The 24217-nt window shown below is 37.6% G+C and overlaps 1 protein-coding gene across 2 annotated transcripts in view; it reads right to left on the reverse strand.

The window, feature by feature from the left end:
* PEX5L (peroxisomal biogenesis factor 5 like) overlaps positions 1–24217 on the reverse strand; it is a 41361-nt gene that overhangs the window by 6884 nt on the left and 10260 nt on the right. For both annotated transcript variants that reach the window (XM_027893758.1, XM_027893757.1), the window contains exons 3-12: positions 20656–20767; positions 18752–18961; positions 17558–17687; positions 16526–16622; positions 10988–11083; positions 4633–4749; positions 3548–3691; positions 2848–2918; positions 1466–1663; positions 5–170 (exon numbers count right to left, since the gene is read on the reverse strand). In XM_027893758.1, coding sequence (XP_027749559.1) covers positions 5–170; positions 1466–1663; positions 2848–2918; positions 3548–3691; positions 4633–4749; positions 10988–11083; positions 16526–16622; positions 17558–17687; positions 18752–18961; positions 20656–20767 — 1341 coding nt within the window. The remainder of the gene's footprint in view (positions 1–4; positions 171–1465; positions 1664–2847; positions 2919–3547; positions 3692–4632; positions 4750–10987; positions 11084–16525; positions 16623–17557; positions 17688–18751; positions 18962–20655; positions 20768–24217) is intronic.

Here is a 24217-nt window from a genome sequence, read left to right on the forward strand (position 1 = left end):
ATACCTCTGGTCGAACAGTTAAAGCAGCACTAAATGCATCTATTGCTCTGTTAAATTCTCCATTCAGGTGAAAAAGAACTCCAAGTCCTGTCTGCAGGTCAGGGTCTATCATATCACCATTCTGGTGAGCAGCCTCCAGGTACAAGTCCTTTACTTCTTCGAGTAATGAGCTAGACAAGGGTGAAAAATAAAGATCCATCACACAGTTATTTACAAATATTTCAGTACTGATTGCATAGCTGGAAATTAAAATCCTTGTGGTGGCTTTATCACAAGTAATATATTCCTAAAATTTGTAAATAAGCTTCTTCATCACAGCCAAGGTCTACTTTGAGGTGGTGATGTAAACTCATGCCTGGAATAAAAATTTCATCTATAAAATGATGTAAAGCTGTGAACCCAAGTGAGATTACATGAAGAGTTATTAAAGCTATTCAGATTAGATGCGTTTCTCAGACATAAAAGAGTTCTTTACTGGCAAAAATAGTAGTATTCTTAAGAGGAATAGCTAAGTGACTAGCCAAGACCTTTGAAGAGAGATGCCAAAATACAAGACTTCTGTGCCCACTGTAGGCTTCATCAAACCTTTGCACTGACAGCACCAGATGTCAGCGGGTTGAAGCTGAAGTGGAAAAACACACTTAGCAATTAAGCAGAACTTGCATATTTTATTTTTGTTCATACTCAATTATCTTGTCAACCCAGGACTTGTAAGTGATAAGGGTAAAACATAAGGCCTGTCTTCAAAATGACAAGCAGTGAGATAGCCCGACTGTTTCAGTTCTGCAAATCATGTTTATGCCTTTAATGACTTTATCATGCATCTCACAGTCCAGAGGTACTTGTTTATTGACCTCATGAAATCATGATGAAGGGTTGCCAACTCACGAATTATTTTGTTATTTAAAATGGATGCCAGCTGAAGACAAATAAAATGACTATGCTGCCTCTTTGGTGAGAACCAGAACAGCTTTCGAACAAGCAGATGGCACCTCCCAGGATTTTCAGAGAACTGAAGCCGTTTCACACTGCAAAGTGGCTCACTCCTGGATTCCAGTGGCTGGGTTGGGATACAGGAGAAACAACGAACAGTAGGAAGAACACGCACATGTAGAGCAGGATGAAGGCCTGGTATGGACGTGGGAGCAACTGAAGAATGAGGGTGCAGGATGTGGGATTACAGAGGCAGGAGGCAGGGTCAGAGGAAAGTGATGGGAGTTGAGGGGAAGCATATTTTTTTAGCTGCTTTATGATTTATTTTTAACCTTCAGAGATGACATAAGAGATAAAGCCTTCAGTCACTAAACCAAATATTCTGTGTTGTCTTCCCACTCCTGCCATTAGAGACACTCAGTGTTCCATCACAAGGAACAGGCTGGATTTATACAGAGCAAAGAGGCACAGCATCTACCTCCAGTTCCAGTGATGTTACAATTTCCACCATCAGGATTTACACTGAATTTACCTTTCATCTGCTGTCTTAGACATCCTCCTGTTAAGTGCTGGGGACCCTTTTTTGCTTCTCACTATATACTTGTATTTTGGATTTTGCTTTATCCAGTTTCTCAGAGCTTGATAGGCTTCCTGTTGATGGCCAGTGTTGGTGTAACTTACAGCCAGAGCCATCAGAGCTTTTAGATTGTTTGGCTGTAGTTCCAAGCACCTAGGCAGAAAATAAAAATATATTGAAACATTTCTGTAGCCAAACACAATTCTTGAACTCTTCCAAAATAATCCGTGTAAAGAAAATCACTCACAGAAGTAAAATCTACCCAATAATAGTTGTAAAAAGGGACATTGTCTTATTTTTGTACAATAAGTGCATTATGCACATGCATACACACGTATGCCACACATTGCTGTGCATACACACCTATGTAAAGAAACCTACACATACAATTTTTATTTTTATCCTTCTGATCACAAGGAAATGTAGGTAGATTCAATTTTGTAATATCTGTCTAGCAAACAAAGAGAAGCTTTACATAATTTCAAGCAAACAGTTTAATACAGTTTTCAGCTCTACAAAAAAGTATTTTGGAGCCAAAATTTCTTCCATCTCTGTGAATCTTCACAGTTATCCTAATTTCTCAGTTTTCCTTTGACAAAGCTGGAGACAATCATCTTGAGCAGTCTTTCTCTGGTTATATACTGTTAACTGAATCTCATCTATTTTGTGAACATTGCTGTTGCTAGTTTGAAAACTGGGGAGGAGCAAGCCCTAAATCAGGTAACCCCTTGCATTTCTATCCAGGCAAACTCGTAAGTTACATATAAATAAGTTTGAGTATCCTTAGGTGGAATAACTTCATGGTTAACAGTGCTGATGCAATTGAATATTGCTGCGAATGGAAACATAAAAGCCCCTTGCACAAAGATAATAATAATGATGATATTTTGGAACTCACATTTTACATACAAGCATTCCATGATCTTCACATCTCTATCAACCTAAAAACATTGTCAGTCTAGCATTCAGCAGCTGAAGGGAGCTGACTCCAATTAAGAAAACCTCTTCATTAAAGGACTGACTACAGAAAATATGCCAAGTGGCTAGAATATCAAAAAGGCACTTAATTTGCATTAGGACTAATTCAAGTTTATCAGGCCATGGAACTTTTCTTTTGTGCAACTACTTCAATTATTAGGTTAAATATTCCACTATTTAATGAAACAGAAATATTAACCACCCTCTGAATTCACTTGGAAAGTTTTTATATCTATGTGAATACTTTACTTAGCTAAATAAATGCTTCTCATTCCAAGATAAGAATGACATTAAATATCCCCAGGTCTCTATTACCAAATACCCATCAGCCCCCTGATTTAGCCCTGAACTCCATTTACCTTTGGAGGGCGACGATCGCTGCCTGCTCGTTTTCATTCTCTGCCTGTGTTATACCCAGGAACTGCCAGGCCTGCAGAAATGTTCATAATTTTCTTGGTTAGTTATAAATCCGATTCCAAACAGAGTTACAACTAATATCACTGTTAAACAGAGGGGTGATAAAAGCAGCAGATCTGTCCAGCATTAACTACAGATTTTTCTACAGGGTGATACCAACAGTACCAAACAATGTTCTGAATATCTTTGGGCCTGATAAATATTTATAGTCAATGAATGCAAGGGTATGTGTCAGTGTATGGTCACATTCTGATTTCTTAGATTTGAGTTACTGTACGTTTTAAATGTTGGTAGAATTTTACAGAAAATGATGAAGAAGAATTATTAAGTTGTATAGATTATTAAATTAAATTAAATTAAAAAATATTATCTTTACAATAGCGCTGTTTGCAAGATGCTTTGAAAACATCCAGATGTGGAGGAAAGGTTTGAAATATTTCAAATGATAATAATATTACAAAAACAGATTCTTATCCTATGAAGGACTCACTGTTATCTATTTAAAGGCATATACTAATTCAAAACTCTTAGAATTTAATCTGTTTCAGACCATCATGACCAGCAAAGGTTTGAGCCCTGAAATCCTTCCATCACTGCATGAAAAAGGAAGTCCCCGTTCCCTTTGTCAGTAAAAGTGAATACCTCTGCATCGTTGGGTTCTTGTAGAATAGCAGCCTCCAGGTACAAGATTGTAATAGGAAGGTCACCTTCTTTCATTTTTTTCAGTCCTTCCTCAAAAGCACCAGGCCAGTCTTTGAAGGGATTCTCAGTATGGAAATAATAACCCTGGAGAAGAGAGATAATGGGCCCGTGATGAAGCACTGTAGCCGGGAATGTCGAGTCCCAAAAATTAAATGACTCACTATTTTCCAGCTGGATGTAAACATACTTTGTTCTGTGAAAATGCTGTGAACTCCTCCGTGGAACTTCAATTACAAAAAGGGTAAAAAGGTAAAATGCTACTAGACATTTATGCTTCTGCTGTCTTTATTTTTACTTTAGCTGTGAAGTCATACTTACTGGTACTAATGGTGGACTCTCCTACTCCCATCAGAGATAATGGCAACAACTCACACTGCCTGCAGTAACAGCAGAGCTGAAGCTATCATGAGCCCAGGACATCCAGTTGGGTGGTAAAGAGCACACATCAAGCAGCTGACTCCCTGCAGTGCTTGTAACCTCATGTCTGCTCAGTTAAAATCCTGAAATCTTCAATCAACCTTCGGGATACAGAACAGTGTTGCAGGCACCTGAGTTTATTTTACCATTCCTTTAAATGTTGCCTTTTTCTCTTCTTGTCACTGCAGTGTAAAGAGCGTATGCTAATATCAGCTACATAATGGAAATCAAATGAAAATGTGAAATGGAAGGAATGAAGGAGAGAGAGAATCTCTGTCATTTCTGTCCTCAACAGTGTTTGAATGTAGTGGCCCAGATATTTTTATTTGGTGCTCTTCCTTAGGTGCCTGTCTTCAAAACTGCCCGTAATCCAGCAACGTTGCTTTGTCAACCTTTCAGCTCACTTCAGGCAGTATGCAAGTTTAATGTATTGTAACTATGGCAAGGTCTTTTAAATCTATTCCATTCACAGATAATTGAAGAGGATGAACTCTTTTGGATAAAATTAGATTCCATGTCCAATGAGTTTCCTTGGGCTCTTTTGAATAGCTGAGTCTCATCTCAGTGCTGCACAGGAGGGATGTAATGTTTTAAAAACAGGGTGTTACCTTCTCAATGGTTGAGATGGTGACTTGCCCTGGTGCTTCCTGGTTCTCTGAAATCCAGTTTCTGCGAGCCATTTCTTCCCATTCTGCTTGCATTTTGTCCCAAAACTCCGTGTCTGACTAGAGGAAAAGGAGGAAAACAAAAAATGAACAACAAAACTTAAAAAAAAAAACACCTGGTAAGCTTTTAATGTCTTTCTACCCGTCTGAGTCTGTCAATTTTGCTGAATGGTATTAATTCTACTAATAATCACACTGACCAAGATGCTACAGCTCCTTTTTTGGGGTTTCATATAAATAAATTTCATCTCTTGTGTTGGAATGCATTTTGTCAACAGAAAACTCTTTATCTCAGAGGCAGGGTATGTCCTATTTGAAGCAGGATTTGCAGCAGCTTACGCTGCATCTTATTGATGGTAACAGCAAATTGTTACAGAAAATTTGAAGGAAATGAATGTTGCAAGTCTCTGGCCAAAGAAAAGAAAGAAAGAAAAAAAAGCAACTAACTGCATATGCTAAAGAATAACAATAGACAAAACAGTTTAAAAGAGAACAAGCATCCCACTTTAGTATATTCAGCATCATTCTCAGCTTTGTGAGAGGGAAATGTCAAAGCTTAGACAGAGTGTTTGCCTAACAGATTTAATAGAAATTGGGCTTTTTGACATGGTGGAGAAATCTTAATATTGCATTATGTACTGTGCTGGTGAGAGGAATCTACAAGAGATTATAAAATTGTACAATATGATTAACACTCAGCTCAAAGACAAGGGGAAAATGCATATACAAGGGAAACAGAAATGATGAAAAAAAGAATGAGATTTAGGATGTGCAATGACCAGAGAGAGGTAACCACTGTGGCTACTAGAAAATTATTCCAAAAAACAGAAATAGGATTTAAAAAGAGGGGAGAATCCAAGTTTAGGTGTCATTTCAGCCTCCACAAATCAGCCATAAGCCCCCCAAAACAGATCCATAGTAGAGTATCTGCCCAGCAATAGGAGCCTTTCCAAAGTTCTCCAGTTCCTGCAAGCTCATGGCCAGAGCTTCAGTGAAATGACACTACTGGGGGCACAGTTTCCCAGCTTATTTACGTCAAGGAAATCAGCACAAACAAATCTACTGAGGTTAGAAATGTAATATTTGTTACAAGACTGACAACTCGGCTACTGCTCCATGTCCAGGCAGGATCAGAAGAACAGAGCTTAGTCTGTGATTGCAGGACTTGCTGCAACGTTCCTTAGGTACTTGGAAAAAGGAAAGCAGGTGCCTCCTGATATCCAGCACTTTCTTCCAGGGGATTCAGAATTGTCTGAGTGAAGCAATTATGGGATCTGTGAAGGTACCTGCAATGTTCCTCTGAATGGGAATCATTCACTCCTGGAGAGGAGATTTCGCTCTGGGTAATAGAAGCGAACAGCACTTGACCACTCTGTTCCACACTTGCAGAATTTGCTTTCATTCCAGACTTGAAGGAAATACGTTCTTATAAATAGTCATGAGGTTGTGCTGAAATGTCCCTCTAGGGTATGAGAAGGCTGGGATAATGAATCAGGTCCCTCCCTCTTTAATTCTTAGCCAGGACCAGAGGCACTTGAACCCCCCAAACAATCCTGTTCAACAGAGGCCTCTATCAACTGTTTCTCACTCAGTACAAATTTACAGTGCACTGAAATAAAAATTACAGGACCATGTTTATACAAGCAGCAATTTTGAGTTTCAGGATGAGGTAAAAGAGTGAAATTTCCCTTTCCTGCAGATTAAAACTAATAAAACTACTGAAAAGTAATTAGTAATGTCTTTTTAGGCAGATTAAGTTATAGAAATAATTATATGTATGAATAAATAAATTCATAGATATGAATACACATAATGAATATATATATGTATATCTATGATGTTTATATTAAATTTTTGCTTGTATTTTTCCCACAGAAATTCCCTATGAATCAATGGTTTGGTAACTTACCAAATCATATTTCTGTAGATAGTAAGCAAGCATGTAAGTGGGTTTAGGTCTTAAATTCAAATTCTGCTGTTTAATCACATATTTTTAGTTCCCACAGATGTTCACTGTGTTTATACTCCACGCAAAAAGCCAATGAATTATTGTGCACTCAAGTAGCCACGCTGGATGTCCATCTGCAGTGAGTCAAAAGGGGAGGGAAAATGCAGCCAGGAGAAGGAAGACCTGCTTTGCTGTAATGTCTCTCCACTCATCCTACACTACTTGGACATGGGGCAGGACCCAACTGTTATTTTGCAAGGATGAGAGAAGATTTGCTTGTTTGGGCCATTAGTAGCAATTTTTTCATTGACTTCAGTGGCAGGAGGGTTAAATTAATATTCAATGTTCCTGAAGATCTGGCTTTGCACCAAGACTCCCAGACCTAATTTTAACTCTGCTACATCACTGGTGCCAATTAACCTCCTTTCAGTGTTTTTGTTGCCTTAATGCTGGTGAATTACTTTGGATGTACCAAAAGTACCAAAGACCAGTTGGACATATTTAACACATTCTAAGATCATCTGCAGGAGTGAAGTGACAACCAGGAAAAATGTTCGTACCATTTGACTACTTCCAAGCAGAAAATTCTGCATTTTCTCAAAGAGGCTATTTTTACTCTTAGTATTTAAAAATATACTGAAGCAGTTAAACAAATGGGAGGCAAAATATTTCCAGGCTCTCTACTTCCTGTTATACAGTGAAAGGGGGAGGGGGGTGTACTTTTTCGATATTGCTGGCTAAATTATTAATTTACCTATTTTCATTACTTTTAGAATTTTGCCTGTCCTGTAGTGACAAAAATTACTTTGCAATATTTCTTCTTGACCAATGCATAACAAAGAAAAGTTCTGTCATTTTTCTTTGAATTACTGCATCAACATATTCTTTGATGTGAAAGACACAATTAGTTAAACTTGTGTGCTTTTAACCATGTAAGATTTCTGTAGCTGATACCTTCTTAAAATGAAACTTGAAAGTTTTAATAAAATGTAGCGTTAAAAAAAAAAAAAGATATAAAAAAATTGATATACCAAGGCAAAGATTCCCACTGTGATTTGAGAGAGTGACAAATAAAATGCATCTTGGTGACTCAAGTTCTTAGTTCCCAGACACATCTGATGTCTAAATAGTGAGACAGGAGCACTACAGGCACAGAAAGGACTCCTAACCTGTACTCATGGGAACCAAAAAGCTGATGATTCTGGACTGTGTTTTCCTAGGCTGGAAGAAATTAATCCCATCTTTTCCTGCTATTGTCACATAATTTAGCTGTAATATACTCTGATGCTTTACAACAGTGCATTATACAGCAGATGGTTCAAGTGACACTGTGTTGTAAATAAAGGGATGCTGAGAAGGACAGCTCAGAATTTCTTATGCATAAGCTCATGAAACAGTGTGGCATCTGCAGTTTAATCAGGGAAATGTGGAATAAGAAAATAACAAAACTGCTTTTTTTCCCTGTCTCTGAGACATTTCTCTGTTGGAAGTCTTTGCATTTCCTTGGTTTTATTTCTGTTTATCCTAATCTATCACCAATAGGATGGCAGATGATAAGAAAGTTGTTTTAATAGAATATAGGTACAGGATGGACCTGAATCCCTGGGCTAGCATTTTTTAAAAATTCAAAAGTACCAATTTTTGGTAAAAAAGAGCTAATTATTAGGAAAATTAAGTTAAAACATAGTTCTTAGTGCACTTGGGAATCATGGAGATAAAAAATCATGAGGCAAACCACAAATCCAATTTCCAGAAGAATAGAAAAGGCAGTGGGGTCTGCAAACACCTGATCACTGCCAGGGAATCTGGACCCTCTCTACTCTAAAAGCTATTTTACTTACTGCTTTATTCTTAAAAGATTCCCCAATGGCATAGACATCTTTAAACCTTCTTAAGAAAGAATTACCTCACAAATCTTCATTAATCTCAAAGTTTGACATCTTAAAACTGTTCCCAAAGCTCTAAAGTGAATACTGGGTGGAGGATAAAGTTTGGTGTCTTCATTTACTGAATTGTTAATTAATTCTTTCTGAACTAGGCCACAAAGAACCTGAGATTTGCTTTCCTTTCTTGATCAGTTTTCTGGCTAATCTCACCACTTGGAGCTTTCCTAATTGAAGAATATTTCAGAAACGTCCAAAGCCTAAAAAATGAATTTTTGAACTGTATCTGCTCTCCGCTTAAGAAAGCACTAATCTTTCTGAGATGGGCTCCAATTTATTTCAATCACTCCAGCTTTCTTACCACTTCATTTTATCTAGGATGAAAATTCAGCTCTTTTCATATGCAAATGGAAGTAACTGCTCTATAAGGTCTTGAAGAATCCTTTCCTTTCCATTTGAACTACCTGGTCCAAGGTTCTATTTTAAGCAGAAAGAATAACTTTAGACTGCCAGCTACACAGTTAGGGAAACATTTAATTAGATTCCTTTTAATAGCTGTTTTTGAGACTACTTTGAAATATTTTAACAACCTGTCTCTGTTGCCTCAAAATGACCTTTTAGTCTGCAGGTTTCTTTTTTTGTTGTTGTTGGGGTTTTTTTTGGTTGTTTTTGTTTTTTTTTTTTTTTTACAATATATTCTCCTCCTTAGTTTACTCTATAAAGTAATTCCATAATGTCTTGTAACCTGTTGTTGGACTCAACTCATTTTTCTCTCTGAGTGTCTTGAAACGCCCCATCACACACAGTTTCTGGCGATTGCAAGAGTCCTGACATAATTTGCTTAAACCACTAAAGCCAAGATGTTCATCATCAGGTTCCCTGTGTTGCCATCACAGGCTACAGCACATCATGTCCCACCTTCAGGATCAGTCTGCAGTGCAATTAGGAACACCTCGAGCATTTTAAGCAGAGGCAATTTGAAAGCAAAGTCTCTCCTTTCATGCCAGGATCAAAAGTGTGTGAGGTGTGACATCAAAAACATCTCCTGTGCCTCACCAACAGTTGTTTATAAAGAACCTGCTTGATCTGGAAAAAGCAATGCAGGCAGAAAAGACAAGAAAAATGCCTTCAGTGTTTAGTTTATAAAAGAGTTTGGTTACTGCTTCTGTCCATTTTAACCTTTTGTGCTCAGACACGACTTTTTCCTGTGTGGAATAAAACCGCAAGAAACCATAGTAGAAACCATGCCTCTTACTATAGCATATCCTGAAAAAACCCTACAAATCAGATTCATTTCTTAAAAAGGACGTTCTGTTTCTAGCTAAAGGTCAGCATATGATTTAGGCATAGTTTTTTTTGATAATCAACTAATATTAATCTAGAATAGTTCAACTGCCAGCACTGGAATTGGAATGGTATAAAATCTTGAGTTAGAGGACTATTAAAACACATGGCTAAAATTTAAATCAAAACTCAAATAACCTTAAAGTGTTCTAGATGGTTTGGAGACTAATGAGACTGCAGTCCAGGCTAAAAATAATGAGTGTTGAGGAATCGGTTTCACAGCCTCATCCTTTCCACCCTAAAAATTCATTTCAGCGGCTGTTACATAATTTAGCCTGAAATTCTGTCCTCAGTGGAAGGCAGCTGTCCTGGCTCTTTGTGGTGATGGGATTTTGCAGGGTTACCAATGGAACCCCTGACATTTACGGATCAATGCTCCAGATGATCCTCTAGATCGATGCTTATATCTTGTTTTCTGTTGAGTTCTTTTAAAAAAACCTGTATTCCACCTTGTCTCCAGCCAGGATCAGGATTTCAGTTGGGATTAACATTATAGGACAACACTCAAGAGCTGTTTCAGATGTTGGAAATGTAGTTAGTGAAAAACTCATGCAAGTGCACTCATAGAACTGTCCAAACGCCTTCACCTTTTCAAACCAAACTGAATTCTCAGGAAACAAGAATATTCCTGTGCTTAATGCTCTGCCAGTAGGTGTAAAAATGTGAAAATGGTGCATGGTTACTGCTACATGTGCAGTCTGCATTGCAGCAGGTAATTGTGCTGTTTATCAGGGATTCTGAATTCCATCTCCCCTGCAGAGAATTGGTTTGTGTCTGAGCTTAAATAGCTGAGTGCACACGTTCAGTTGCTGGGGAAAAATATTTCCCTCTTTCAGTTTGGAAGTACTTACATTTATGGGGCATTTTTCTTTACCCACTTGCTGTAGCAATAAAAATTGAGCTTGCAAAGTTGGTTCTGTCTAAGTTTATAGCTAAGGGTTTGGGGGTTTATTATTTTTTTTTTCATGAGATAAAATGCTATTTTAAATTAGAAACTCCAGGAATTGTGTCTTTTCTCTGCTTTAAATAATCCAATTCCAGCTTTTTCCTATGCTTGTGTTGCAAGATAAACAAGAAATCTATAGAACATTAGCTGAAAATGGAACAGTAAATTAAATAATACCTCAACAGCTGCCTTTGCTCTTTCAAATTCCTCTTCCAAGGAGTGATTTCTGGAGAGAAGAGGTGCTCCCCAACGCTGCTCCCTAGTTGATCGTGCCTAAAAAAATAAAAGAATAAATCAGAAAAGGATGATAGACTCTCTACCACATTTCTTAGTTATTTCCTCAATTGTCCAGAGCCCCAGATGGCCTTTCTCTTGGGGAAAATTAGTCATTCCCCTGCATGAATTCCCCTGAATTTTCTCCTACCATAGCTAAGATCACTCCTGATGGGAAGCAGAGTAATTTATCTTCTCCAGATTTTTCTTTTCACTCAGGATGCATGAAAGATAAAGAGACAACCAAGAAAAGGCAGTGCAAGAGCTGGACTGCAAAAGGAAAGAGCTGACTGTTCTATATAAGACTTTTATCTTAATTGTTCCTTCTCCTGCATTACAACTGTCTGAACACATTCCACTGACCACACTCCAGGGAGAAAACATCTCATCTCACTTCCCCTGTACGTTTTGTAGTTTTCTTTCAGGATCACATTGGGGAACCAGTTTTGCCATGGATTTCACTGGAAGGACAAATCCTTTCCACAAGCAGCAGCTCTCTCTTCTGTGCCTTACTATAGGTCAATCCCACTGGGGGTATAGAACAAGTTTTTCCCTGTTCTTTTATTAAAAACAATTATTATTTTTTTTTTTTTTAACAAAAGGCACTGTACAAAACCAAACAATGTTTAGGGATGGCATAGAAAGGCACAAAGTGGCCTAATCTTGCTAAATAGAGCTCTGGCTGCTAATCCCTTCCCTCGTGTTTGTCAGGAGGTTAAACTCATTAGCCACTTGCCTGCCCGTGGTCCCGACTGCATTAATTTACGTGATTATATTTCTGATGACTGTACTTGTAATATTCAATTTCAATGAGCCACATTGCTAAAAGACTAATTTTGCTCCCATCAGACTCATTGGGCTGTATCTGCAAATGCTGGTGTGTGCACTGCTGGGGTGAAACACCCAACGCGCTCCTGGGTTTTATGTCTGTGGTTCTTCACGTGTTTTTTTCACCCAGAAAATGGCATTCATTTGTCAACCCAGCCTTTGGTCTCTCAGGCAGAGATTGATGAGTGAGGTGTACACTTGGGGGGATGATACACAGAGGGGAAGAAAACAACAATACAGCACAAATTCTGTGAGAAGCACATGCTGGTGGTGGGTGCTGTGGGTGTTATTCTGTGTTGGCTTCTGGACTTTGCTGTGACAGAAAGCACTGAGAGTCCACACTGAGGATCTGTTTCTGCTTTCACATCTACTGCCTCTGGTCCATGTGCTTTGGAAAATATTTTTTTCCCTTGCTGAGGCCAGGGAGAGATTTCAGGTTGTTACTGAAAACATACCAAAAGCCTGTCCTACACACAAACCAGTTGTTTTACTGATTAATAGGATTTGTACAGAAGAGATAACTGGTTCAAATAATTCATTTCTTTACGTATCACATGATGGTATTTGTCACTCAGCATCCACAGGATCAAACTGATGTTCTCCAGAGAATAAACTGAGGTTGTCTGGAATATGTCTTTGAGGAAGGTGCTCGGATTTAATTTAAAGTTATCAAGAGACCTTAATGATATTTTCAACTACCACTTCTTATTTTTCTCCAGTAGTTTAAAACACATTTTAGTAGTCCTTATTTTCTCTATAGAAAGATACTGATTGTTTTGATCAGATAAAAAGACATTGAATAAAATAAAAACATTGCAATATTAAATTATCCCATTATGAAACATTCAGATTTCAACCTTTTTTTTGGGTCGCTTTTATGCTCTCTATTTTTCACAGCCACACAGACAACCAAAGTGACCTCTATATTCTGGTACCTGTCTTGCTGTTTCTCTATGCTGAAATCAGGTGATCTCCTGTCTCCCTGCTACACAACTCTGTTACTCCAGCACCACACAGGGAGCCCTCATGTTGACATTCTCATACATTCTGAACCATTGATTCTTTTCAAACTGCCTTCCAGCACAGTTTTGTAAGTAGAGACTGCAGTCTTGTTCCAAAATGTATTGGAATACATATTCATGCAGATGTCTTGGTCACCAGCTTATTTTTTCGACTCCCTGATTTACCTTTTTTTTTTCATTCCATTGCTGTATCATATAGAAATTTTCTCAGGAATGGCTTGAATATTTATTTTCAGATCAATAATACTGAAGATCACAGTTTCTCCTTGGAATCACAGAAGAATCCCCATGTGGTTACAGTTCCTAGTAAGTAACTACTGCTCTTGAGATCTAATGTTAGCCAGTCTTAATCTGTTAAATGCCTTCTCAATTCATACCTGTGTGGTGCCAATTTTAAAACCAGAATATGGTGTGTTAATTCAAACATCTTGCAGAATATCACACAGCACCATTTATCAACTTGACCTGTAATCTGATCAAAGAATTACATTTGTTTTCCTTGACACAGAACTCTGTTAATAGGCACTAATTATGTTCCCAGCCTTTCCATTATTTATGAGTTGGCTCTTGCACATGGTTTGATTACTTCTGCTTTTTACCCTTTTGTTTCCAGTGACTGCCATTCCTCAGGTCAAGGACAATACCACAAAAGATGATGTTCAGGCTGCAGAAGGGGAGAGTGAACTTGTTGGGGCAGCAGAGAGGTGAGGGGGAAGAAGACAAGAAGCACAGAGGTCCCCTCTGCCACCTGACAGAAGATACACATTGTCCCTGCATCACCCCCACAGAAATAAACTTTCTACTCCATGAAACGCACAGTCAGAGGCAAAAAAAGGTCATTAAAAACCCCTCAGAAGCTGTGTTTGCATATAGACAATGCAGAGTCACACTCCAAGTTGGGAGAAGGGGGGAATCAGTTTTATATTCTAAATATGTTGCCTCAAATTGGAGATTTCTAAAGTTTAGAGGCTTTGCACTATACTTTAGTCTTTGCACTATACTTTAGTCTAAGAGTGCTGACATCTTTGAATTAGATACAGCTTTTTAGCTTGTCAGGGGTTTTCTGTACTATAGGTGAGCAGTAAAATATCTATAATGCCCAGAGGAGCATTTAAAGAGTTACAACATGAGCAAAATTTATGTATGGACAACAGAACATATTACTTCCCTCTGCACTTTGTACTTATAAGATGAAAAATAAGCCTTCAAAAAAGCCCCAAACACTGTAGGATATCTCAATGCTAATAAAAGCATAACAAGGGACTTTACAGAATGGCAGAGAAAAGAAAGGACAATGCCAGTGCTGTTTAAGGGTTAATGACAGGTAAGGTACGATGTGGAAAAATGCTGAGAAGCGAAACAGCCACATCCAGTGAGAGCCACCATGAGAGCCTGTTCCAGCCTTCAAACACATTCCTCCCTTAGTAGTTCAAAGCTCGTCTTTTGGATTTTGTATTGATATAAGTTCTGGTAAACACAGGATTTTGTTAAGAAGATTGCATAATTTTAATGAAAATATGACCTAGTTACTTAGCATTTCACTTGGAGGAACCAAATCTAACGTGTCAAAGATGAGTGATGAGGTGATTGCCTGGGAAACTGCTGATGGAAAACTGCAGCAAGTTTGACAAGATGGAATATTTAGGGTATGGCAGAATGTGTTGCATAGGCAAAGGTTACCCTTAAATGAGATAGACAAGACCTATAGAGGACAAAGTATGGAAAACATATGCTTTGATAAAAGCTGTAACGTGATTTCTTTTACAAGCACAGTAAGAACTCGGTCAAGATAGATGAGCCTGTTTGCTGAGAACTGACAGCTCTGGCAGTCCAAGTGTAAGCAGGATGAAGCTGGCAGTGAACAAACCCACTAAATTTCTAAGTTAGCTGTCTAGAATAAAAACTGAACCTCACTTTAGGTCATTTCTCTGCACTACTAATTACCAGTTCAGCATTTTGTTACTTGAATGGACCATAAGTTTGAAAAAAAGCAGGTTATGACAAAACAAAAAAAAAACCCAAACGTGAAATATACCAAAACAACAGATAAGATTTTTTTCTCTGCTTCTTTTTCAAGCTGGCTTATTCAGCTTCATGGGTTTTTTATTTTGAAATATCAGTAATTTCCCAAAACAGTATGGAGCCTCAACTGACTGAACTTACACTGAGTGAAAAATGTGGATTTTTGCTTCTACAGTTATTCTAGTGGAAGATAAACAGGAAACAGACCACAGAAAGCAGAGTTGTTATATACTAAATTTGTAACTGCTTTTACAGAAAGCCATGGTATTTAAATTCTGTGACAGTCTACTTGATTTACACACATCTTGGTTAAGCACAAATTTTCTGCAGCTCAGATCCATTAGGCTGAGGAACAGCCTCCTAAAAAGGGGTCAGAGGTACTTCACGATGAGATGGACAAACTATGTGAGAACACCACATCCATTTCAAGCGGATGATATTGTGCAATAGATCTTTTCCATTAATAAAAAGTATAAACCTACTGAAGAGAAAGAAAAGATATCATACAATGCAACTAGAGTGAGGCTTTCCAGAGGCAAAAAACCCCTCCTGTTTGTAATGTAGAGATGGCAGGGAAGTAAAGAAGACTCATAGAAATGGATCTGATAACTGGGTTCTATTTCTATTTTCTTCAAAAACTGGTGCATAATCTAACAAAACACATTTAGCATTTTAATGTCTGATTTTTCCATTTTCAACTGAGGCTATTATTTTCCATTAATTTCCAGATTTTCCATCTGACTGAAAGTTTTTGAAGTCCAGGCCTAAAAATAGCTGTGGAAGGGAAGAAAATTATTTTCAACTAAAAGCTAATCCACCAAACAACTCTCTCTTGCCCTGACCAGTGGCTAGGGCAGAAATCCTTCAGTTAAAAAATAAGAAGCAGGAAAGAGGGTGTATAAGCAACTTGATCTATGTGAATGCAGATCTATGTCTATGTTTGTATCTGCTTGTGCATGCATACATACCAAAAAATATACAATTCTAAGTAATAATTGCTTACAACTCTAAGTAATAATTGCCACAAGGTCCTGTCCAATGTACTGTGACAGTGGAATTGGGCATATCTACAAACCTTCAGCCCAGAACCCTCTGTACTAGAGTTGCTTTTCCTGCAGAAAAAGTCCTTTGACCACACTGCTCTCCCACCTGTGCAGATAAACTAATAATGAACATTGGTCTAATGATTTCCTTAACCATTTTCCAATTGTGGGGATTCCTGCTTGATCAAGAGACCTTGAGAACAGATATGTGGCAGGGAGAGGGAACCATTAGAAGTCTGAATTTTCAAAACTGGTTGAAGGGAAAAAACATGATGCTGTGAATTGCAGTTTGAAGTTTTTGTACAGGAAGGTCACAGTTCACTGCAGTATTTAACTCTGAATGTTTGAAGTGTTGTCATATGTAAGTTATTTTCACAATATTAATTTCAAAGGGGTGTGAAGATTCAGCAGCATAAATATTTTTCACTGATGATCCTGAAAATATCCCTTAAATAGCCATCCCAGGATGTGAACGGTTAGCCAGTGGGACAATTTCTCCTTGCCTTTTTGTTGCCAAAACTCCTTACCTGTATTGCAGGTGCAAGTTCTAATTCTGATGTAGAATCAGAGTCCAAGGCACTCTTGACATTAGTCAGCTCAGACTGTGATCTGTTTTCTGTGGACCTAGAAACAATGCATTTACACACTCATCACTAAGACACGCTGCTTTACGTCTTTCGGGTTCATAAGCACACACCAATTAATTAGAGTATTTCTCTTAACTGAATTATCAAAAGTACCTGGACCCTTCTCAGTGTTCTCACTCTTACACTTCTATGTGATATCCAGGCAAAATGAGGTTAGGTAATGACACAAGACTGTACCTGCAGTCAGTGTCTAAGAATCAAGCACCACCATGCAGGAGTTCACCTTGGCATACGTGCATTTTCATGCCACAATATGCTGACATTCTTTCTTCCTAGAAAATGAAACCCTGTAGACCAAAATCAAGTCAACTGGGTGAAACTTGTGTCAAGCTCTAAGTTCATGAAATGCCCAGAAAAAGGGTAGGTTAAAATACAGGATAAGCATCATTTTGGTCAGAAACCCTCTTCTAGTGTATGAAAATGCCACACGAACTGTTCCCAAAGGCAAAGTCCAATTCTTCCCTCATTTACAACGCCTCCAGTTTAGTTAACTGCCTTAAAGGGGTAGCACCTGGCTTGGATATTTTATCTTGCCTCTTCCAGTTGTACCCTTGTGGTAGTAAAGCCAAAATACACTGGATATCCAGTGAGTGTCAAATCACTGCCAAGTATCCTGTTTTATTCATTTTACTCACGTTTGTAGCTGGATTTGGATCACTGCATGTCTCTGTAGAATTCTCACCACCATTTATTTAGTAATTGCACCTGCTACTTTTCACAACACTAAAAATTGCTGGTGAAATGTCATTTTAGAGCGTACTTCCTTATGATGTATTGTCCAAAATGTGTGCTTGAACACATTTGGCGTAATCATAACAGGTTTAATGATATGACTTGTCATCAAGAAAGCATTTCTGTGAATTAAGAAAGATAGAGTGGAAATATTTTTGTGAGGAAAGCAAAAAGCTGTACCATAAAATCTCCTTTGATGGAGCTCTAGATGATGATGATGATATTCGCTCTGCAGAAGGGTGGACCTTGCTACTCCTGTCTCCATGAAAACTGACATCATCCCATTTGTCTATCTGTGTCTGAATATCAGCTGGAAAACAAGGAAAGAAAATATGAATCTTTTAAAACTACTACTGCAGAAAATTTTATCCCCTCTACTAAATGTATGGCATAGAAAATGGTGCCACCAAAGACTGTATTTAAGGTCCAATATACAGAAATGTTTCGCACCTTTCTAGGCAATATGCTGTGAAAATATTTAGAAATTCACAACATTTTTTCAAAATCTATTAGCATTCATGGTCAGAATGCCAGTGTAACTCCATTTAAAATCAGTGATTTATATGTAATTTAGTCTAATTGTAAAAATAAAACTTTTTTTAGAGACTACCATTTAAAAATGTAGGCAGTCAATATTATTCAGTCATATGTCAGACTTGCTGTGCAGAAATCAGATGTTCAGCTCCTGTTTGAAGAAAAGGTCTCTAAAAGAATTCTGTGCTGATGAATGGAAAGTTTGCTGCCTCGGTATAAATTACATTTACCTTGCAAATTTCTCAGTTGCAGTGCAAGTAATTTAGTTTGGATGGAACTAAATTAAATTCACCTTTTCCAAAGCTTGTCGATAGATCAGGCTTGGCAGGATATTGAGTTGTTTGGGGGATTTTTTTTCTGATTTGTATAAATATATCTCTCTTGTCAAGAATGGAATTTTTTCCCTCATATGCACAGATACAGCAGCATTTACAAATGTATTGTGTCTTTCTGACATCTGCAGTTCTGAAAAGGACATTTATATGTGGGCTGCCTCTCATTTGTCTCCTTTCCCAATTTCTCATCATACCCCTATAGATTTTTCTACCATTTTACTCACCCTGACTATATATTTTTTATTCAAAGAAACCTTTCAGATCTTTATTAGCACACTTGGTGACAATTAAATACATATAATAGCAAAATGTAAAATTATGTCCAGAGTGTTTCAAGTTTGAAGTGCTTCAATTAGTTGGAGCAAAGGTGGAGCAAAGTTTACAATCTCTGCTAAAACGTGGTGCAACAAAAAATCTGGTGTTGCTTATTATTTCGTGATAATAGTCAGGAGAAGCTTGTGCTAAGAAAGGCTATGGAGCACTAATAAAATAGCTACACTCTTACCAAAATCTAGTGAAGACTTGTCTGCAACTCTGACAGCCTGGACTTTCTGCTCAGAATCCACACTGATAAGGTCAGGATTGTCTGTCTTCTTTCTGTGGGTTGAAGCTTTTAAGCCTTCACTTCTTGCTGGATTCTCTGATTTCTTTGCTTTGTTTTGGGTTTGTAAGACAGGTTCACTAAGATCCAAGAGATCCAGACCTGCTGATAATACTTAGAGATAAAATGTTAAAATTAGGGTTTTTTTATTTCAAAAAGCTTGCTTTTTAAGATTTGTTTTAATGGGAGAAAATATTAACTGATATGTTTGCACTTGACTAGAGTAGGTGTGTGTTTCCTGGCTAAAGGCAATGACCAGCATATTAGAATCTGGCTGGTTAACTAGTTAACTAAAAACTGCTTAACTAGTGCAGTTTAATGGATTTGCATTAAAGGCTTTTCCTCTAAAGTCTTAAAGACATCCAAAGTCTTAAGGCTGTGGACTTCACAGTTTTTCCTCTGCTGTGAGGGTTCCCTGTACAATTGAGATTTTAGATAAGATTTGATTTGATTTATGAATTATTAAGTGCTGGTAACAGCTGCTTAGGCATTGCTGTTGTGCCACGTGCCATTTTGGAAAATGCAGGAGTAGATATCTTCCTGGGTTCTTCATTTAAAAGTTGCTTAAAGAATAACATTTAAAATTCCTTAGCATGTAAAATATAGGAAAGCTGTCTTTTTATCATTGTTTTATAGGACAGGTGTTTTTTGACAAATCAGTTTGTATTATCTCTTGTAGTGCTTAATCTGTGTTCTTGGCAAGTGACTGAATTTCATCAATCTTCATAGAATAAGAAATTTTTATTTTGCTATTACATAAATCTAATACCACCCCCGCCCCTAAATCTGGTAGATATTCTAGGCAAGTATACAATTTATAGATACTTTTTTACAACAAACACCATTCTTAAACAACCTGAAATAGTTCTATTCATCCCCGTAATATCTTAAGCTATCTATAAAAGGAAAAAATATTATTTACAATTGCTATTTAATTTAGTGTCCCAGTTTTTGTTATTAGAACTTGCATACTGCTTTAGACACATATTAATTACAAGTGAAGATAATCAGCCAGCTGTCAATTATTCATTTAATAATTTGCATGTATATAGATTTTAATTAAATGGTTTCTAACAAGCAGAGTCATTTTGAGAGATAGCAAGAGAACATAATAGTGTTATGCTGATTTTATTGAGTCTCTGCTGATCTGCTCAACTGCATCGATTACCTTTGCACAAATACTGAGTGAGAGGGGACCAATTTCTAAAAATACCTCCAAAGGACAATATACTTCAAATAGAACTCAGTATCATTCAAAAGGCTTTCAGGGTTCACTCTTACTTTTTATTATCTTCTCTACTATCTCGCTGAACACAACAGAGCTGAGAAATTTATTAGATCCTTTCACTATTAAGGTGTCCAAACTCAGCCTGGATAAACTGTTTTGATACCTCTTCCCTTTTTCTTCGCTATCTCATCCAAATTTTTATTTTAAAAAATCATTCTAGAGTAAGGAATGGGTTTGGTTAAAATCAGACTAAATGTGGCTTTCTCACAGGTTAAAATTTTCTAAAAACAAATCTTGAGAATTGGTCATACTTTTGTGAGACTTAAATAAAGTACTTTTATTTCAGCCCCAAAGATCTGCTGGAAATGACGTGGTTTGAGTCACATCCTATTGGCCCTCAAATGCAATGAACGAAGTTTTTTCTACAAATACTTCAGGCAATTATAATTTAATACTGGCTTGTGATTTTGTGCAGATAGTTAAAAAAAAAAATCAAGAAGCTACTTGTAAAAACGTGCTCTAAATAAGATAAAATTAAACTGTTTCTATCTACTGAGGGATAGTAAAGAATGATTTTTACCTGCAGTGTTCGATGTTACAGGCCTTGCAACAGCTTCTGGTTTAGTTTCACAGAGAAAGTCGTCAATGGAGGGGCTCAGGAGGGGTCTGCTTTCCTGTTGCTCATTCACCAGCTAACAACAAAGAACCCCGGGTCACAGAGTGTTCTTGGGATGAAGAATTTAAAGAAATAAAACACATCTCACAACATCATGTGCTTTATTTTTGATTGTGAGAGTAAGGTATTGCAATCAGATGATGCACAAATATCTCTGGCTTTAAACTAAAAGGACTCTAATTGCTCTTTTGGGGCAAAATCATATTCCAGTTTTACAAGTCACACAAAAATAAAGCAGCAAGATGATTTTTCCTTAGCAGTTATTGCATACTATTGCTTATAGGGCTAAAATATTCAAGGCCTGATGCAACTTCCTTCACATCTGTGGTGAAGTTGGCCTTCTCTGTCACCAGAAGACTAAACAGGGCTTCTTTATTATTTGGAAGTGGCCTTTTATTCCCCAAGCAGCATGCCTCCCCACAGAACTCCGACAATAGCATTTCATCTAGCAAATATGCATTATTAGCCCATTAAACAATAACCTGCTGAGACAGAAAACACTTCTCTGCCATACAACGACATGTGAATGACAGTGGATGGAGCCTGGTGAGTGTATGAACTTCCTGCACGAGCTCTGACTGCGGGGACACTCACAGTGCAGTTTTTATTTGTGAGCAGTTTTCCACTTTTGTTGTAACTGCACGAGTGCATCGGTTTTCTGCTACGCAAAAGGAATCTCTGCATTACAAGCTATGTAATGTATTAGGGATTAAAAAGAAAAAACAGTAAATAAAACAAAAATAAAAGTCTCCTCTTTGCCATCTATCTCTGATTGGAGGATCAAGACCTAAGCTGAGATGGAGGGATGCCTGATGGTGTGTCCTGCATTTACTTTATCTTAATAATGTGAAAACATGTTTTCCCTCAGTTGCTTTTGCCTGGAGCACTTTCAGGTTTATTTTTCCCTCTCCTCTCTCCTTCTTGCCATTCTCTTCTCACTCTCTTTACATCACTGAATTTTCAGAATTTTCTCTTAGATATGTTTGAATTTTAAAGTTTAGGATGCTAACATGGACTACAACTGGCAAAAAAAGGTATTTACTCATCCTCATGTTTGTTAATTACTGACACTGAGCTCAGGATTACCTCTAAAGTTATCACAGCAAACCAGCTTAGATTCACTGCTGTTCAGTACTTGATTTCTGTTGATTTCTGTTGATTTCTGTTGATTTCAGCTGTGCAGCACAACAAGCAAATATGGGCACTTCATTTAGAAATCTGGCAGTGATACTGTCCCAAACTTTACATGTGCTAAACCCAGATTGCAGAGACACCTCACCGGTGACTCAATCATGGGGGGTTCTAACTCCAAAGCACCCAAGATCACTCACTGCAGAAGTGAAAAATAGAAAATCTTAAGACCAGTGGAAAAGGCAATTTATTGCCCAAACCTGTTGTGGACATAAGAGGATAAACTCGGGGAAGACCAGCAATAATAATAAGAATCAGTGTCATGGCAGGGAGGGAGACAAGACTCAATAAAGATCCGAATTTTTCCAAGACTCAACTGAACTATAAAGTTTGATAAATATTTTTTTTCTTTTCAAAGATGGTTATCATGTCCTTAGAAATTTCTTTATTACAGTGTTTATAAGAGGCAGACCTGCTAAGCAACAGGCATTCATTAGTTTGATACCAGCAGAGGATTGTTCAAAACCCTTGATATAATTCTACCCACAAACTGGAAGAAGATTGGTGGTAATATCAGCTTCATCAGCAAACAACAAGATTTAATTTTTACTAAATTGCATCTTTCTGCTGCATTTGCAGCATTTTTATTTAGTTATAAAACAAATAGGTTCCACTTCTCTGACTTTGTGAACAAATACACTAACTTCATCAGAGATGGGCCACTGAAATGACCAGCAGAATAAACTCCACATTTTACAGGTGACTAAAAGAGTTTGACTTGCTTAGGCTAACAAAATGAAGATTGAGTAGGCATATAGTTATTTTTCCTGTATATATAAAGGGAGAGTAGTTAGATGACATTGAAGGAGGAAAGTTATTTCCACTGTAGAGAAAGGCTGGAACAATAAAAAAGAGTTCTAAACTGACCATGAATAGATCTGGTTTGGGAATTAAGTGAACCTATCACAGCAGAGAACTATATGAACAAAGTTTTTTTCGGGGTAGAGGGACAAAATCACTTTTGCCAAGCCTTGTACATAACTCTTTATGATGTGATTGCTTTTGAGAAGTGGCCTGTGACCCAGAGGGTCACTGTCCTGTGTCCTGTGCTCCCATGACTAAGGACGAGAAGCTATATGAGTGTCTTATTAAAGGGCTTATTCCTATGAAAAATAATCTGTTTTCAACTGAAATATTTGGGTCAAAACAGATAGCAAAGACATGATCATGTCTATGAACTCTCAATAAATACAAACTACATATTAGAAATTAGAAAAATGTTATTTTGCTGTGAAGCAGACATTTAATGATGAATTAGGATCTTAATATGTTTGAGTGCCATGAGCTGATATTTTTTCCGTAGGTGAGTGGGCAGTGGGGTAGGTTTCTGACATTGCTGTGTAATCAGTGCTGCTTGTTAAGCCCTTGGTCTCACACTTGGAATTTCATTTTGCTGCCTCGTATATTTTACCAAATTTATCCCTAGTTTAACTTTGCTCAAGTTATTAAAGTTATATCAGGCATTAATTTGGAGTAGTGATATAAAAGATTCATGAGATGAAAACTATGATCTATATTAAACTAATAATTTATGGTTCTTGAGCACCTTTCGGGTGAATATCACAGAATTCTTTAAAACATTCATGAATAAAGCTTGGCACCACTGCAGAGCTGAGGAGTATTATCTCTACGTTGCAGATGAGGGAAGTAAAGTGAAATTAAGGAAGTCATCCAACATCAGCAGGTGCTGGAGGAAGCGGCGCTGGGAACAGGAGTGGGGCAGACGTTGCCTCACTGGATTTATGTGCACAATATCTGTACACACATCAAGCAGTGCAGACTCAGCCTGGAGAACTGTGGGTTTCTGAGTACTGATTTAGCCAGAGAGTGCCATAAATTCTCATAATATCTCCAAGAATTTAAATTTTCTTTATAAAGTTCATTTTAATTAAAGAAGAAGCCCACACACTCCTCTAACTGAGGGATTTCTAAAATCTGTGGAGGGTGGTATTCCCTACTATCAAGACATCTGAAGAGACTCATCATAGTATAAAATACTCCTCCTAAATCTGAATGAGTTTTCTGGGACCTATTCTCTGTTGAACAGGAAAGGTGTTTTATTCACACCAATACTGCTACTGGAATTTTTTGTTCCTAAAAGCAGATATGTGGGGCTTTTGGGTGCTTTGGGAGAGATACTGGGAGAGTCAAAAGTGTCATCTGGTGGCTGACACCAGCCCCACTGCTTCAATATACTCAAAGCAAGGATGATTTAGCAGCAACTTTAAGGTGTGGTCCTTCCATTCCATTTTATACACCCTCTTATTGCATTCCT

This window comes from Empidonax traillii, unplaced genomic scaffold, assembly GCF_003031625.1.
Source record: "Empidonax traillii isolate 1590-97213 ecotype Southwest subspecies unplaced genomic scaffold, ASM303162v1 scaffold405:size801240, whole genome shotgun sequence".
Lineage (NCBI taxonomy): Eukaryota > Metazoa > Chordata > Aves > Passeriformes > Tyrannidae > Empidonax > Empidonax traillii.